This window comes from Rissa tridactyla, chromosome W, assembly GCF_028500815.1.
Source record: "Rissa tridactyla isolate bRisTri1 chromosome W, bRisTri1.patW.cur.20221130, whole genome shotgun sequence".
Classification (NCBI taxonomy): domain Eukaryota; kingdom Metazoa; phylum Chordata; class Aves; order Charadriiformes; family Laridae; genus Rissa; species Rissa tridactyla.
This window is the reverse complement of record NC_071496.1, coordinates 5,860,658-5,878,366: the sequence shown is the minus strand read 5'-3', so window position 1 is coordinate 5,878,366 and position 17,709 is coordinate 5,860,658. Positions and strand designations below refer to the sequence as shown.

Here is a 17,709-nt window from a genome sequence, read left to right as displayed (position 1 = left end):
ATGATGAACCAGGGCCATCATGAGAGCAGGAGGAAGAGGCAGAACCAGAGATAATTACTCGATCCCTATCCTTGAGTGAGTTGCGGGATATGCGAAAAGATTTTAGCCGACTTTCAGGTGAGCACATTGTCACCTGGCTGCTCTGGTGCTGGGATAACGGGGCCAGTAGCCTGGAATTAGAGGGTAGGGAGGCCAGGCAGCTGGGGTCCCTGTCCAGGGAAGGGAGCATTGACAAGGCAATTGGGAAGAAGACCCAACCCCTCAGCCTCTGGAAACAACTCCTGTCAGGCGTGAGGGAGAGGTACCCCTTCAGTGAGGATGTTGTATGTCAGCCAAGCAAGTGGACTACCATGGAAAGAGGTATCCAGTACCTGAGAGAATTAGCCGTGTGGGAGATGATTTATTATGACTTGGACAATGCAGACTTGCCCACAGACCCTGATGAGGTGCAATGCACAAGGCCCATGTGGCGGAAGTTTGTATGGAGCGCACCATCATCATATGCCAACTCCCTGGCAGTAATGGAATGGAAAGGTGAAGAGGGACCAACGGTGGATGAGGTGGCTGGCCGGCTCCGGCGATATGAAGAAAGTCTCTCTTCCCCCCTTGTCTCAGCTGTGGAGAAACTGTCCCGGAAGGTCCAGCAACTTGAAGAGAATATGTCCTACTCCCCACCTGTACGGGCCAGCGTCTCAGCTATTAGAAGCAGGCATTTCCCCACTCGAGAGAGAGAGTACAGAGGGTACACACCACGAGGCACCCTGTGGTTCTACCTGCGTGGCCATGGGGAGGACATGAGGAAGTGGGATGGACAACCTACTTGGATCCTGTGGACACGGGTACAGGAGTTGCAAGGAAGGACAACTACAAAAGGGGATCCCTCCAGGAAAAGTGCTGCCCTGGTTTCCAGCGGGCAGTTCCCCAGACAAAGCAGAAGGCCTGATCTTGCTTCTGATCCTCTTGAAGGAACTTCCAAGTCATTTCTGCAAGAAGTGAGTAACGGATACTCTGACCAGTATTAGAGGGGCCCTGCCTCCAGCCAGGTGGAGGAAAGGGACAACCGGGTTTATTGGATGGTGTGGATTCGATGGCCTGGCACATCAGACCCACAGGAGTATAAGGCTCTAGTGGACACGGGTGCGCAGTGTACTGTAATACCATCAAGCTATAGAGGGGCAGAACCCATTTGTATTTCTGGGGTGACAGGGGGGTCCCAAGAGTTGACTGTACTGGAGGCGGAAGTGAGCCTAACTGGGAATGAGTGGCAAAAGCATCCTGTTGTGACTGGCCCGGAGGCTCCATGCATCCTTGGCATAGATTACCTCAGGAGAGGGTATTTTAAGGACCCAAAAGGGTACTGGTGGGCCTTTGGAGACGGAGGAAGTTAAACAGTTGTCTACTTTGCCTGGTCTCTCGGAGGATTCTTCTGTTGTGGGGTTGTTGAGGGTTGAAGAACAACAGGTGCCGATTGCTACCACAACGGTGCATCGGCAGCAATATCGCACTAACCGAGACTCTCTGATTCCCATCCATGAGCTGATTCGTCAACTAGAAGTGCAAGGAGTGATCAGCAAGACTCGCTCACCCTTTAACAGTCCCATATGGCCGGTGCGAAAATCTAATGGAGAGTGGAGGCTAACTGTAGACTATCATGGCCTGAATGAAGTCACGCCACCGTTGAGTGCTGCTGTGCCGGACATGCTAGAACTGCAGTACGAACTGGAGTCCAAGGCAGCCAAGTGGTATGCCACGATTGATATAGCGAATGCATTCTTCTCAATCCCTTTGGCAGCAGAGTGCAGGCCACAGTTTGCTTTCACTTGGAGGGGCGTCCAGTACACCTGGAATCGACTGCCCCAGGGGTGGAAACACAGCCCCACCATTTGCCATGGACTGGTCCAGACTGCACTGGAACAGGGTGGAGCTCCAGAACATCTGCAATACATTGATGACATCATCATATGGGGAAACACAGCAGAAGAAGTTTTTGAGAAAGGGAGTAAAATAGTCTGAATCCTTCTGAAAGCTGGTTTTACTATAAAGCGAAGTAAGGTCAAGGGACCTGCGCAGGAGATCCAGTTTTTAGGAATAAAATGGCAAGATGGACGCCGTCAGATTCCAATAGATGTGATCAACAAAATAGCAGCTATGCCTCCACCAACTAGTAAAAAGGAAACACAAGCTTTCTTAGGCATTGTGGGTTTTTGGAGGGTGCATATCCCAGATTACAGTCTAGTTGTAAGCCCTCTGTATCAAGTAACCCGGAAGAAGAATGACTTTAAATGGGGTCCTGAGCAACGACAAGCTTTTGAACAAATCAAACAGGAAATAGTCCATGCAGTGGCCCTGGGGCCAGTCCAGGCAGGACAAGATGTTAAAAACGTGCTCTACACCGCAGCCGGGGAGAACGGCCCTACCTGGAGCCTCTGGCAGAAAGCACCAGGGGAGACTCGAGGGAGACCCCTAGGGTTTTGGAGTCGGGGATACAGAGGATCCGAAGCCCGCTACACTCCAACAGAAAAAGAGATATTGGCAGCATATGAAGGGGTTCGAGCTGCTTCGGAAGTGGTTGGTACAGAAGCACAGCTCCTCTTAGCACCTCGACTGCCGGTGCTGGGCTGGATGTTCAAAGAAAGGGTCCCCACCACACATCATGCAACTGATGCTTCATGGAGTAAGTGGATTGGACTGATCACGCAGCGAACTCGAATGGGAAACCCCAGTCGCCCAGGAATTCTGGAAGTGATCATGGACTGGCCAGAAGGCAAGGATTTTGGAATGTCACCAGAGGAGGAGGTGATGCGTGCAGAAGAGGCCCCACCATATAATAAACTGCCAGAAAATGAGAAGAAATATGCCCTGTTCACTGATGGGTCCTGCCGTATTGTGGGAAAGCATCGAAAGTGGAAGGCTGCTGTGTGGAGTCCTACACGACGAGTTGCAGAAGCCAGTGAGGGACAGGGTGAATCGAGCCAGTTTGCAGAGGTGAAGGCTATTCAGCTGGCTTTGGACATTGCTGAGCGAGAAAAATGGCCAGTACTTGATCTCTACACTGACTCATGGATGGTGGCAAATGCTCTGTGGGGGTGGTTACAGCAGTGGAAGCAGGGCAACTGGCAGCGCAGAGGCAAACCCATCTGGGCTGCTGACCTATGGCAAGATATTGCTGCCCGGATAGAGAATCTGGTTGTGAAAGTACGCCATGTAGATGCCCACGTACCGAAGAATCGGGCCACGGAGGAACATCAGAACAACCAGCAGGTGGATCGGGCTGCTAGGATTGAAGTGGCTCAGGTGGATCTGGACTGGCAACATAGGGGTGAACTATTCATAGCTTGGTGGGCCCATGACTCCTCAGGCCATCAAGGGAGAGATGCGACATATAGATGGGCTCGTGACCGAGGGGTGGACTTGACCATGGACACTATTGCACAGGTCATCCATGAATGTGAGACATGCGCTGCGATCAAGCAAGCCAAGCATTTGAAGCCTCTTTGGTATGGAGGGCGATGGCTGAAATATAAACATGGGGAGGCCTGGCAGATTGATTATATCACACTGCCACAAACCCGTCAAGGCAAGCGCTATGTGCTCACAATGGTGGAAGCAACCACTGGATGGCTGGAAACATACCCTGTGCCCCATGCCACTGCCCGGAACACTATCCTGGGCCTTGAAAAGCAAGTCCTGTGGCGACATGGTACCCCAGAGAGAACTGGGTCGGACAATGGGACTCATTTCCGAAAGAGCCTCATAGACACCGTGGGATTGCTTTTGCCCAAGGACCTGGGTGCACTTGGTGGGTGATGCGGAAGGATGGGGAGGTCCGATGTGTACCTCATGGGGAGCTGATTTTGGGTGAGAATAGCCAATGAATCAAATTGTGTGTTGTTGATTGCTAAGTAGCACTGCCACTGTATGTCCTCGTTACTCTAATTGCTATCAGCTGTACTACAGTAAGAATCACCCAAATTAAGGACAGATGGACTTTGATGAAAAATTGAGTAAAGCACAGGGGTGGTGGGATCAGAACTGACCTCAGCAGCTGGTGCTCAGCAACTCCCTCAAGATCTACATCTTTAGCCCATGGACTGTGTGCATGAGCCACACCGGGTGCAGCAGTCACAAGCTCCGAAAAATACAGCATGCAACAGACCAGCACCACCCAGCATCTCACCTGCCCTGAGAGACTGTTCTAACAGATGGAGCCCAAAGCCATGGATTACAAGAACTCAACGGACACTTTGGAGGGATGGCCCATAAACTAAGGGCATTGTATCTGCATGAATATATATATGTGTGTATATATATATATGACAGGGGAAAGTGGTGGCAATTCATTGGAACCTGTAAGATCTGGGCATGGCATAGATGGTATGGAATAAGGGGTGGATAATCATAGAATCATAGAATCATAGAATCTTCATGGTTGGAAAGGACCTCTGAGATCATCGAGTCCAACCATACACACACAAAAAAACCCCTACAATCTCTGCCACTAGATCATGCCCTGAAGTGCCCAATCTACATGTTTCTGAAACACCTCTAGGGATGGTGACTCAACCACCTCCCTGGGCAGACTGTTCCAGTGCCTGACCACTCTTTCAGTAAAGTAATTCTTCCTAATATCTAATCTAAACCTCCCCTGCCGCAACTTCACACAGAATCAGAATCACAGAATCTTCAGAGTTGGAAGGGACCTCTAGAGATCATCTAGTCCAACTCCCCTGCTAAAGCAGGATTGCCTAGAGCACATCACTCAGGACTGCATCCAGGCGAGTCTTGAAAGTCTCCAGAGAAGGGGACTCCACAACCTCCCTGGGCAGCCTGTTCCGGTGCTCTGTCACCCTCACCATAAAGAAGTTTTTCCGTGTATTTGAACGGAACTTCCTATGTTCCAACTTGTGGCCATTGCCCCTCATCCTGTCACTGGGAACCACTGAAAAGAGTCTGGCACCATCCTCCTTCAACCCACCCTTTAGATACTTGTATGCCATAATAAGGTCTCCCCTCAGCCTTCTCTTCTCCAGGCCAAAGAGTCCCAGCTCTCTCAGCCTTTCCTCATAAGGGAGATGCTCCAGTCCCTCAGTCATTGTAGTTGCCCTACGCTGGACCCGCTCCAGTAGTTCCCTGTCCCTCTTGAACTGGGGAGCCCAAAACTGGATGCAGTATTCCAGTTATGGCCTCACCAATGCAGAGTAGAGGGGGAGAATGACCTCCCTCGACCTGCTGGCCACACTCTTCCCTATGCAGCCCAGGATTCCATTGGCCTTTTTGGCAACAGGGGCACATTGTTGGCTCATGGATAATTTACTGTCTACCAGAACCCCCAGATCCTTCTCCTCAGAACTACTTCCCAGCAGGTCCACCCCTAACCTATACTGGTGCCTGACATTCTTCCTCCCCAGGTGGAGGACCTTGCACTTGCTTTTGTTGAACCTCATTAGGGTCTTCTCTGCCCAGCTCTCCAGCCTGTCCAGGTCACGCTGGATGGCAGCATGGCCCTCCGGAGTGTCAGCCACCCCTCCCAGTTTGGTATCATCAGCAAACTTGCTGAGGATACACTCTGTCCCATCGTCCAGGTCATTAATGAATATACTGAACAAAATTGGACCGAGTATTGACCCCTGGGGGACACCACTGGTTGCAGGCCTCCAACTAGACTCTATGCCGCTGATCACAACCCTCTGAGTTCTGTCACACAGCCAGCTCTCGATCCACCTCACTGTCACCTCATCTAGCCCGTACTTCCTCAGCTTCCTAATGAGGATGTTATGGGAGACAGTGTCAAAAGCCTTGCTAAGGTCAAGGTAGATGACACCTACGGCTCTCCCCTCATCCAGCCAACCAGTTATAACATCATAGAAAGCTATCATCAGATTGGTCAAGCATGATTTACCCTTGGTAAATCCATGTTGACCACTTCCAATGACTTCCTGTTCCTCAACGTGTTTGGAGATGACATCCAGAATGAGTCGCTCCATTACCTTCCCAGGGACAGAGGTGAGACTAACCGGTCTGTAGTTCCCTGGGTCCTCCTTCTTGCCTTTTTTGAAGATTGGAGTGATGTCAGCCTTCCTCCAGTCCTCAGGCACCTCTCCTGTTCCCCATGACCTTGCAAAGACAATGGAGAGTGGTCTAGCGATAACATCTGCCAGCTCTCTCAGCACTCGCGGGTGCATCCCCTCAGGGCCCATGGACTTATGAATGTCCAGATTGGCCAAGTGGTCTCTGACCCGGTCCTCCTCAACTGAAGGAAAATCTTCCTCTCTCCAGACCTTCCCCCTTGCCTCCAGGGTATGGGATTCGCGAGAGGCAGCTTTAGCAGTGAAGACCGAAGAAAAGAAGGCATTCAGTAGCTCTGCCTTCTCTGTGTCTTCCACCACTAGGGAATGTCCACATAATGCCCTGGTTCCAGCGGGGATAGGGTTAATTTTCCCTGGTATTCCAGGCCATGTGAGCCATGCCCATCCTGAGCTGCCGGGGGAGGGGGCAGGGGGCAGGAAGTCACTGCTTGGAGTGGGCTGGGGCTCCAGGGACCGGGGGTCGTTGATCTGCCGGTGAGGGGCGGTTCCGGGTTCCGTAATCGTGTTTGTATATTCCTCTGTCCGTGTTATTGTTGTTGTTTGCTTGTTCCCTTTGCTGTTCTGTTAAACTGCCTTTGTCTCAACCCAAGAGTTTTGCCTTTTTTCTTCCGATTCTTCCTGTATTGGGAAGGCCCGAGCGAGCGGCACGTGGTTCTTTGTTGCTGTCTGAGGCTAAACCACGACACTTTCTTAGCCAGAAAATTATATCTTCTGAACTCTTCTTGCATTAAATCTCTAATTTATTTCCCAAATCATAAGAACTAAGCAAACATCTTCCAATGTGATAATTCTCTAAAAAATTTCTTATAGTAATCTTAAAAGAGAAAGAAAGACTATACTGTAGTGATCAAATGAATGCACGTTGGTGTTCTAGACCAGAAGAGGTTGTTAGTCTGCTTTGTCTTCCTTTTCTGTTACACGTGATTTGATTTCATGAATCAGTTCCTATATGAAATCCAGTTTTGATACATGAGTAAACTGAAAGGTGGGCAGTCTACTACTTGCCTTGATCTAGTCTAAGATTAAATTATCCACACAATTAGAAAGAACATTTGCGTTTTATTCCTTTTTCCTTTTCTTTGCTGGACTGCAGGGACTTATAATACCCTACACTTGCTTCATGTTAATATATTTGTACATTGTAATAAATCATCCTTATAGGCTTATTTTTGAGAAGCTAAGCATTCTTTTTAGCTTTTAAGTTATTTTGGTCATTATTTTTTACTACCTTTTCAATTTTCATAAGAAAAAAACCACCCCATATGTAAATTCAAATACCATAAAGGAAACAAGAAGACATTAGGGAGTAGTAGACATAATAAAAATGTTTTATTTAATCATTTGATAGAAATTGTAATCTTAAAGCTATCCATAGAAGGTCTGTAAGGGAAGGCCTATAACGTTTGAAATGATCCTAGCTCTTTTGGAGCCAGAGTTTCAAGCTATGTATACCTTTTCCCTAACCCAAGCTTACTTGGTCTTTCAACTATGAAAAAGGCTTCTAATTAAGTCATCCTCTCAAATTAAGGGTGTCGTACTTATTAGGCTATCTCCAGTGTTCTGAAGCCTGATTAAGAAATTCCCACTCTTCCACTTTACTCTTTGCCCCTGGTGGTATGTTCTTATTCCTCTTTTGCAATTTGCTGCCCTTTGTATGCCCCAACACAACTGTTTTTGGGCTGTCTTGTCAACCAGATCACTGAAATGGCCTGTCAATGTATGTGTTTGGGTTTTTTGGTTGTTTGTTGGTTGGGTTTTTTTTAATTGCACCCAATCTTTTCAGAACCCCGGTGTACTTCAAAAATTGGTTCTTGCTGTATAGTTCCTCAATTAAGTTGACTGGCTGAGGGTGCAGCATGAGCAAACTCTGATGGGGAGTAAGATAGTGTTAGAAAAGGACTTCACTTTACCTGAAACACTGGTGTTGTAGCCTGTTTCAAAAGTGACTGGGTATTTGAAATGCTTTCATCTTGTGTGCTAAATCACATCTGAACAGGTATCCTGTTTATCCCAAGTGCCATGGTGTGCATTTGAGCTGAGAAGCTCAAACTGCAGCAGTTTTATTTTTCCCCGCTCACTTTGCTGTTTGGAAGAAATTGGAATTCTGTAATAAAATAGAGCTAATTTATATAACTTCTTGTGTTTACTACTTAATCACTGAATATGCAAACATTAAAAACCAACAACAACAGAAGGAACCACTACGAGGTCAGCACCCTACAAAACTCCCCTCCCTCTGCCCCCTTTTCCTTTAGGGATCTTGCAATTCCTTGTGCTGCATTTGTTTTCGCCTGACTAATCAGGGAAATTTCTAATGATTCCAGGAGTCCAGATTATTGTTTTCAGGGATGAGTTTTAAGTATATATTCTTGCTTGAAGTGCTAAAATAAAGGAATGGCTGCAAAACACATGAGCTCATCAAAGTTCTCATTCCCGTATAATATCCTAAGGTTAACTTTAACTCTTCAAAACCTTAATGATATCAACTAGTTCTAACAGGTGCACATTTCTGAGGAATTGGAAACATCAGTAGGCAGGTTAAAGTTAATTTCTTGAGCTGCCTATCTTGCTAATTTGTCTGCTTTTGTTCTGGAGTGGTATATGCAAACATTAAATGAATGGGGCTTGTTCAATGGTTTGTGGTTGAAATAATGGCCTCATAATTGAGAAGGACCTAAGAAATTTCAGTTGAACTAAACCCATTACTAGGGCATTGATTGGGATATATTTTTTTTTCAGTCGTAGGAGACTTCCTGGTTGTTTTTTTTTTTCCTGATCTTTTCTCAGAATTCTGTAAGAAAAGAATGCTAAACCCAGGTATTTATGAATGATCTTATCCAAAATTGCTAGGAAAATAATATTTTATCATAAATTGTTCAGATGAACCTTTTCATCCACTTTCGTACAGATATTTATTTTGTACTATCTATAAGCTTTGAGGATTACTTGAGGAATATTTTTTTCTTCTGTTCTAGTAGTATTACTTGCCCTATTTTGTCAATTTGTAAAGCTTTGGTTAAGAATCTCAAGGTACCTTGCGTATAGGAGGAGATGTGCCTCAGAGCTAATATTTGATACAAATTATAATACATATATATACGAAAGAGGTTATACAGTTTGTTATAACCTTAGATCAAACTTTCACTAGTTTTCATCATAATTTTTGTTGGATTTTGGTGTACTTGAGCTAGGAAGCACAGAAGGGGAAAAAACCCCCAAACTTCTTGTAAGATATAAAGGAGAAGATCAAATTCTGTGTTCCAGAACTATTTGACTTTTAAAAATGTATCTCTCTTGGTTTTTTTTCTTTTTTGAAGAAACTAATTACTTCTGGGGTATCACACGGCATGTTTATCGTGGAAAATATTTTGCAATGTTTGCAGGACTATGTGTAACTACAGGTCACAATTTCTGAGATACCGAAAGGAATTTGTAGGAAGTGTTAAGCATAGTTGCTGGCTTGCAGTTTTTTGCTTTCCTAAGCATCGTAAACTTAGTCAATTTTGAAATAAACTAGTTTAATAAATAAAGATTTTGTAGCCAAAGACTCCAAATAGTCTGGCCTTCAAGCTGTAAGGTCAGAAGTTTAAAGGGATTAAAAATAAAAGCTCTAGAGGAAACTGAGAGTGAGTTGCATTCACTTTTTTCTTTGTTTCAACAGCAACTTTTTAACTGTCAGTCTCTGCACAAGCTGAGTTTGACAGACAATGATCTAACCACGTTGCCAGCATCCATTGCAAATCTCATTAATCTCAGGGAACTGGATGTCAGCAAGAATGGTAAGTCAATTCACTTACTATATAGGGGTAGCTAAAAGTCAAATCACCATTTACTGTACAAAGATACTAGCGAAAATCTAATTTCTAGAAACTACGTAGCTAGTAAATTTTAAATTACTACTCTAAATTGCTGCTTAACATAAAATATATTCTTTTATGATTCATTTGTGATATTTGTTTTTAATTATCTCTATCAAATCGGTTTGTACTTTGAGGTGAAAATATTTCTATATTCTTTCAAAAATGCATATGCTCAAATTTATTACTTTTAGTGGCTTTCCTCATGTTTCACTATACTGAAGAGAGTTTGCACAAGAATTTGTAAAATTTTGCTGGATTCTCTGTTCTGTTTGGTTTTGTTAAAAAAAAATTGCTTTCAGTTTATTTTAATGAGCTGTCTGAAAATTGTAGTAGTACTTGGCTGCTACGCTGTCAGATTATAACCTCTGCACGGGGAGAAGTAGTGACTATGGACGATGACTGGTTCATTTGTCTGAATTGTTTAAAAACATCTATCATTCTGTGGAAGTCAGCCTTTTATAAATTTTGAAATGTTGTCAGCCAAGTATTGTATGCATGGGGTCTATCAATGGTGATGTTTTGGTAATTTGTCAGATGCATGCAACTGTGAGGAAATTGAAATCACTTATATTGTCATCAGACTTGTTTGCGTGGCTTATTTGGGGGGGAATTCAGTTGTGCTAATTGATGAGGATCTAATAGTCTTGTCTTACTAATTCAAAGTGAAGTTAGAGGACTTCTAATTGAAATCTTATTTGAAAATAAGGATTATATAAATATGCCAAAGACTTTATCGTATCAAATTCATTGTTTTATTTGGACAGCTAGCTAATTATGACTTCACAAAACTAAGTTAGTTCTGCTTTCTTAAGAAAGTATTCCAGTTTTCGAGGTGTTGGCATTCTCCTTTATTGTCCACTGTAGCCCAATCTATACTTAAACTTTTACTTTATTATTTCCGCTTAATGAACACAGCATTTAGTGTGATAAATTGACCCGATTGTCACTGCTCTGTTCCTGGTACAAGTGGATTAGTCTGTTTTAAAGAACACTGGTCTTAAACTTTTATAGTGATGCAAGACAGAGAAAGAATCATCTTTTTGTCCTAGACTGAACTGTTAAAAGGATTAACTGTTTCCAACACAAGTTCACAATGCAGAAGACTTTAAAGAAGCAAAAGGGATTTTGAGTTCTAGTGCTGGCAAATTCCTTAGCTTATGTACATAAATAGACAGCTGGTCACTTACCAGCTAGAGAGTTAGTTGTCTGTCCAAAATAGCGTAACCTTTAGCTAAGCCTTCAGAGAGCTGCTGAAAGAGCACTTATTCCTCTGAGGCATATAAAGAATTTAAGGAGGCAGTAGCTGAATGAGACACTCAGTAAACTGTGAAACTCTGTTTTCTAGGGGTTGCTTTGCTTTGTTTTTAATGCTTTTCAGTGAAACAATAGGTCACAAACTTATTTAAACTATTATATCTTATCATGGTCTGGATAGCTAGTGTTGAACATCAAAAATATTCCTGAGATCCCATGCTTATTTACTTGGGACATCTTGTCTCCCACCATTCCTGCATGCTCTGTAAAATTTAACAAACAAACAAACGAAAACAAAAAAAACCAACCCAACAAAAAAACCCACCACATCCCACCACCAGAACAAATCAGGGTGCCTGTTTATGCCTGTTGGGCAAGGTAAGAAATACTGTTGTTTATTCTGGCTTCTAATACATTTGGTAATATTTGAGACTTCAGTTTGTTGGCTTAAGTGCCTTTTCTGTTTAGCTATCTACTGTTGCAACCACAGAACATTTTTTTTTCTTGATAACTGCAAGCCTATTCTTTTCCCTTGTGTCTCCCTTTTCTCATGGTAAGAATTTACAGCTCGGTTTCTCACTGTCCATGATTGTTGTGATGTTCCTCATCATAGAGCCAAATACAAGGGTTTTTGCTAGTTTTCCAAGACTAGTAAAACTGATTAAACATCTCTGATTCTTCCTTTTCCTTTGTTAGATTGAAATAATACAGTGTGGAAACAGTGGACTTTTTGGGAAGCACAGGGGTTGCTTTCTCTTAATTTATTAAAAAAACATTACAGGGGATTAATCACCAATCTTAGTGAAGTATGATGAGAGATGCCAAATTCTAAAATAGAGTTTGTTTTTCAGATTCCTGCAGTTGTGGCAAATGAAGGCGATAGTTCCTATATTTTTAATATATTAATATACCACAAGTGTTTTCTTCTGATGTAAATGGAGCCGAAGCATGGAGTGCAGATGCTTTTAGATCAAATATGCATTTAGTTATAAAGGTTGCATTTTAGAAGGATAGTTAGTTAGACTTTAATTTTCAAATACCAATACACATGAAATATGATAGGGTTTTTACATAAGATAGTTGAGCTGTTTATGGCACAGGCATAATGGAATGTATTGATCAAAGAGAACTACTTAATTTTCTAAAGAGCTGATAGAAAAATGAATGAAACTTCAATTTTTAAAATATGGTCAGGTTACCTCATTAATTGCAGTCCGGCTCTGCAACTAGCTCACATAGGACAGGGAGAGATCTGTTGCACAGGAGAGCATCCAGCTTTCCAAGTAGAACTACGCACATATATGCATAATATTTGTTTTGACATTTAAGTGAAAAATCAAAATTGCAGAAATTCTTCAAGATAGCAGGTGCTTTACATAAAAGGTATTAGTCTAAGAAAGCAATCTTTATGGTGTTTTAATAGCTCATAAAATGTCTTGCCTTTTTCATTTCAGATTTAAATGTCTGATTTAACATATACAATACATAAAACTGTATAATAGAGGCATGGCAGACATGCAAATGTGGATAATTAATAATATTTAATCATATTTAATCAGAACAAAGATTCACCTAGTCTAGAGTCCTGTCTCCAACAGTGGCCAAAAGCAGAATCCTAGGAGCCAGGATACATGCATGTTTCCCTATATGCTCCTGGTGTCCAGCACCTTTTGTTATTGGGCCTTCTTGAGCCAGACAGGGTGGAGATTTTATTCAGTAGTCTTCATTTGACTCCTCTGTCAATATATCTAGTCTTCGCATGAAGTAATGGATATATGTTTTGAGGCATGTGCTGAACTACAGAGTACAAGCTTGTAACGGCTGTATGTTCTGGAGCATACAGAAGTCTTTGTACAACTGTTTGGTTGGGAATATATTATTCATGGCTGCTGAAGAGGTTATGGCATAGATGTAGCCTAAAATATCAAACTGCCGCTATGTGTGCGGCAAGCATGAAATAGAGTTAGTTTTAACTCTGCCTCTTGCCAAGACTAAAGGCAATAAATTCTGTAGTGTTTTGGAAGTAGCGAGTGGTCCTTTTATGGCATTTTAACTTTATTCCCAAGGCTATTGTTGAGCCCTTAATATCAAAGGTGTTCCATTACTTTTTCCCAGGTACGCTTCAGCTTTAGAGCTTTTACATGAAACTTGATGCTGTCCTAGTCACAAAGATGAAATGATTCTTGAACAAATGGTACAATAAATAAACTGCATTCCTATACCAGAAATTACATCCTACATTGTATAAAGCATGAAGAGATGCCCTTTTCTCCCATCCCAGTCCTACTGGGTTACATACTAGATAAGTTGCAACAGAATTTAAGGCCTACGTAGAAAAAAAAGTGTTCTATTTATGAAGCTAAAGGAAAATTTCAATTTTTTATATATATATATATTTTAATCCTCTATCTCTAAGTTATTTATATATCAGCAGTTGTACAGGAAAAAAAAAACAAAAACGAACACCAAGAAACCCCACAACTACTCCCTTCTTTACTAAATTTGTCTCCTTTAGGGGACAGTCATTTCCTCGTTGTTCTGGGATGCCAGCCTTAGATTGCATCTAGGAAAACGTGGAGGACTGCCATGGAAATATTTTTACCTTCTCTCTGAAGGGGAAAGCATGCATGTACAGTGTATGATGACATTTATAAATGGACAGAAGAGTTAGCTTTACAGGTTACTAGAACCAAGTGATTCAAAAGGCTGAAACATATGATGAGGTGACTGCCAGGGAAATCGGGCTTCCATGGAAGCCTGGGAAACGGACTTGTGTGTGTGGAGCTAGCATAGTGGGAAGTGGTGAGATGGTCCATTTTTCCCTACTCACAGGTGGTAAAAAAAAAAATCGAATTTTTAAGTTCTATACTATTCAGACCTTTGGAGGATTAAATAGCAATGTTAGAAAATAACTAGTTAAGACTAAAAGAAACATGCTGTTTTAGAAATAAAGATATCTTTAATAGTCCCTTAGATATTAGAGTGGCTCTCTTTCACTGCGATGTTACAGAAAATTTAAGAACGTCAATTTGTCAGTCTGTATTGCAGGGACTCTTAATGGAAAAATACACAAGCTAAAACCAAGAAAACAAACATATGCTCTTCCCCCCCTCCCCACATATCTGCATATAAGACTTAAGTAATTTTAAAGAATTTTGTTAATAGATGCAAATTTAGATCAAATATGGTTTTTTCAGCATTTTAAAATCATCTGCTGATTTGGCAAGCTAGCTGTGTGCCAGAAATTGAGGAGTTGGAGAATGAGAATACAGGAGAATATCTAGTCTTATGTTGCCCATCTGGTGCGTTTAGGAGTGTGGTTTGTCAATGGATTGAGAATTATTACAGTTAATAGGGAGACAGATCCAAGTTTTATTTTCCACAGGGAGAAGAGAGGAAGATCCTGAATACAAAAATAACTTGCTGTAAATTTACTATTTCTCCCCTTATGCAGGGTGCAGGCAGACAGTGGACACTTTGTTTTGTATCATCCATGATAATTGATCTGCTTCTGACTCCTGAGTTTGTAGCTTTACTGTAATGCTTCATCATATCGAGGTCACAAATTTATCCTAAATGTAGGCAGCTATATTCTCTTAAAGTTCTTTTTTCAAGTGTTTATAGTAAGTGTTTATAGTATTTTTTTCTTAAATATATTGTCTGTCTTATGAAAGATACTGAATAGGATCCGTCTCTACAGAATAAAATTATCTCTGTGTGTAAGAGAGGATGTGAACAGAATGGAATTTCAATGCAGTTAAGGTCTTGAATGTGGAATTTGAGTGTACATATTTGAAATTCTGAAATAAGTTTAAAACAAACCTATTCCTGGACTTAAAGAATTTTGTATCACAGAAAAGACATTGTAGAAGTAATTATGGGTTTTTTAGATATGCATTTGCATATAAAGGCAGAATGTACCTTTATTTTTTGTAAAGGGATGTGCTCTTAGTGACAGTCATCATGAATCAACCAAAACTGACTGGACAGACAGCACTGAATTTGCATCCCAGGGTGGTAGGGGATGGGAGACTAGTTACACAGGATTGTTACACTTTAGTTTCAGGTTACTCTGGGGACTTGACAACATTCCAGCAATGAATTAGACATAGTTGAGAACCACCTGAATCTTGGTAATCATCCAAGACAGCATTACGAATATAAATGCTGCCCACAACCTTCCTAGCGTTCCACATCTTGCAATTTTACCCTGCCCTTGCATGTTTAGGTTTATGGAAATTAGTGTGTCAGGCATGTCTTCAAGAAGCAGTGTTATTGGCTATTGGAGAAAAGGACTTTGCAAAGTGGAGAGGTGAATCTGCTTACTAAGCTATAAGTAGATACTTGTCAAGCAAAGTAACTTCAAATAAAAATCAGGAAATCCAATGGAGTTTGTTTTCAGAATTTTGTAAACATTTTGTAAGGTTGTGGGTTTTTTTTAGATTATTGATTTCCTCTATAAAAGCAATTTTTTTTTAATAAGAGAACTTTTCTGTGTAAACAAAGTGGAGAGAGTAGAGAATGAAAAGCTATGTAAATGTATTAAAATCTGTGTTTTATTAAATCCATAACAAGTTTAATAATGATAGGTTAAACCTACGACAGATTTGTTATTTCTTTGTTATTTGTTACTTCTTGAGAAAGGTAGGTTTCTTCCACATGTCCACAAGCTTATATATTTTTGCCTTTAGTAAGAGACAGACAGAAAGCCGCAGCTTCTGTAACGCTCATATACAAGGGAAAACCAAGTTGCAAGGGATTTTAGTAGTTTTAGTGCTCTAGCAGTTGTCACCATCTTCCTTACAAGAGTGCAAGAGGAGCAACTGATGTGACATATAGCAGGTTTCAAAAAGCTTTGGGATATCTGTTTGCAGAAATAGACAGAAGTATATATGCAATAGTTGTTTCTTTCTCTTGAAATGATTGATTTAGGATAGGTTTTCACTAAATAAGCTAGAGGCTCCCAAGCTGTTTGGAGACTACTAGTGTACTGAGTACCATCTTGCACACAGAGGCCAACCTTGTGCTGAGCTGTGACTCTAGCTCTGAGCAGGAAGGTGTTACTGCTGCCCTACAGCCTGGTCAGGCATCTTCTGGAAACCTGAGATCCTGGTTGATCTGAAATTAGCTGTGGCAGGGGATCCTTTAAGAATTTTGGAAAGAGTAGTGAAAGTTCAAAAGGAAGGATGGATGAGTCAGCATTGTTGTTATGGTTTGAGAAAACCCATAACAATTTATTGTCATTTAGACAATTACTGTTATCACCCAATGACCCCCAGGAAGGGGAATCGGGGAAAGCAAGGAAACATGAGGGCTGAAATATAAATAGATTTAATAGGATAAGACTAAATAATTAACAATAATACTAAAGAACCAGTATTGATCCCAACACTAATATAAGATATACAAGAATTATACTCAGCCAATTATATCAGTAGGAAGCTGTGCACTCCCAGCAGTGGACAGGAAATGTTGGACACTGCAAGTGCAATGGAAGGCCTCAGGGCCTCAGGGAAGGCCTCAGGGGTCTGGCACCGGCGCAAGGAGTTCTCTGGACTGCTGCCATCAAGGGAGAGAGAGAACTTCTTAGCGAACTTTCTAATTTATATCGAATGTGACGTTCATGGTATGAAATAATCCTGTTGGCCAGCCTGGGTCAAATGCCCAGGCCTCACTCCTCCTCCTCCCTGCACCTGGCAAGGCTTGAAAACACTGAGACCTTGAATCCCACATAGCCTAGCTGGCTATAAAGTAAATATTTTCATGAATCCAGACACTAGAGTCTTCCAAAAGTGGAGTTTTCCCCAGCATTAGAAGATAAATTAGTCCTGTGTCGCTCAACCCAGGACATTCTACCCCTTATTTCATACCATATATATATGTCACACTCAAGTTACTATTACATTTGTCTTCTAATTTTATATATATATACACACACATATGAATATAATCCTCTGAAGTTATGAACTGTTCCTCTAAAAGGTCCATTGAATTTCTTTAGTCCATTACTGTGAGTTCCATCTATCATAATAGTCGTTTAGGGTAGAAACAAGTGATGTGGCATTCACTCGGTTGTCAGATCAGTACCAGGCCTCAATACAGGATGACAGACGGGTGGAGTTGGGTGCAGCAACATAATGTGTTGTGCTCATGGCTAGCATGTTCCCTGTCGCTGGACACCATTTGACGAAGCTGGCTCTGATTCCATTACCACTATGTTATCCTGAAAAACACTTATTGAACACTGTTAGTATTATGTAACAATTAACACCCTACCATTTAAATCAAGGATTCTCACCCAGAATCAGATCTCCTAAAGGTACACATCGGACCTCTCCATTCTCCTGCATCACCCACCAAGTAGGCCCTGGTCCTTCAGCAAAAGCAACCCCACGAGTGGGTCTGCCTTTACCTGAGGCCGGGGTAACCCAGACTGTTTTCCCCAACATATTCTTTACATGCACCACAGGGACCTTATCCCCTTCTACAGTAGGTAAAAGCTCTGACTG

At 42.0% G+C, this 17,709-nt stretch overlaps 1 protein-coding gene across 10 annotated transcripts in view; it reads left to right on the top strand.

Annotated features, from left to right (window-relative positions):
- LOC128901948 (erbin-like) overlaps positions 1 to 17,709 on the top strand; it is a 153,337-nt gene that overhangs the window by 54,684 nt on the left and 80,944 nt on the right. For all 10 annotated transcript variants that reach the window (XM_054184140.1, XM_054184142.1, XM_054184144.1 and 7 more), the window contains one exon: positions 9,748 to 9,865. In XM_054184140.1, coding sequence (XP_054040115.1) covers positions 9,748 to 9,865 — 118 coding nt within the window. The remainder of the gene's footprint in view (positions 1 to 9,747; positions 9,866 to 17,709) is intronic.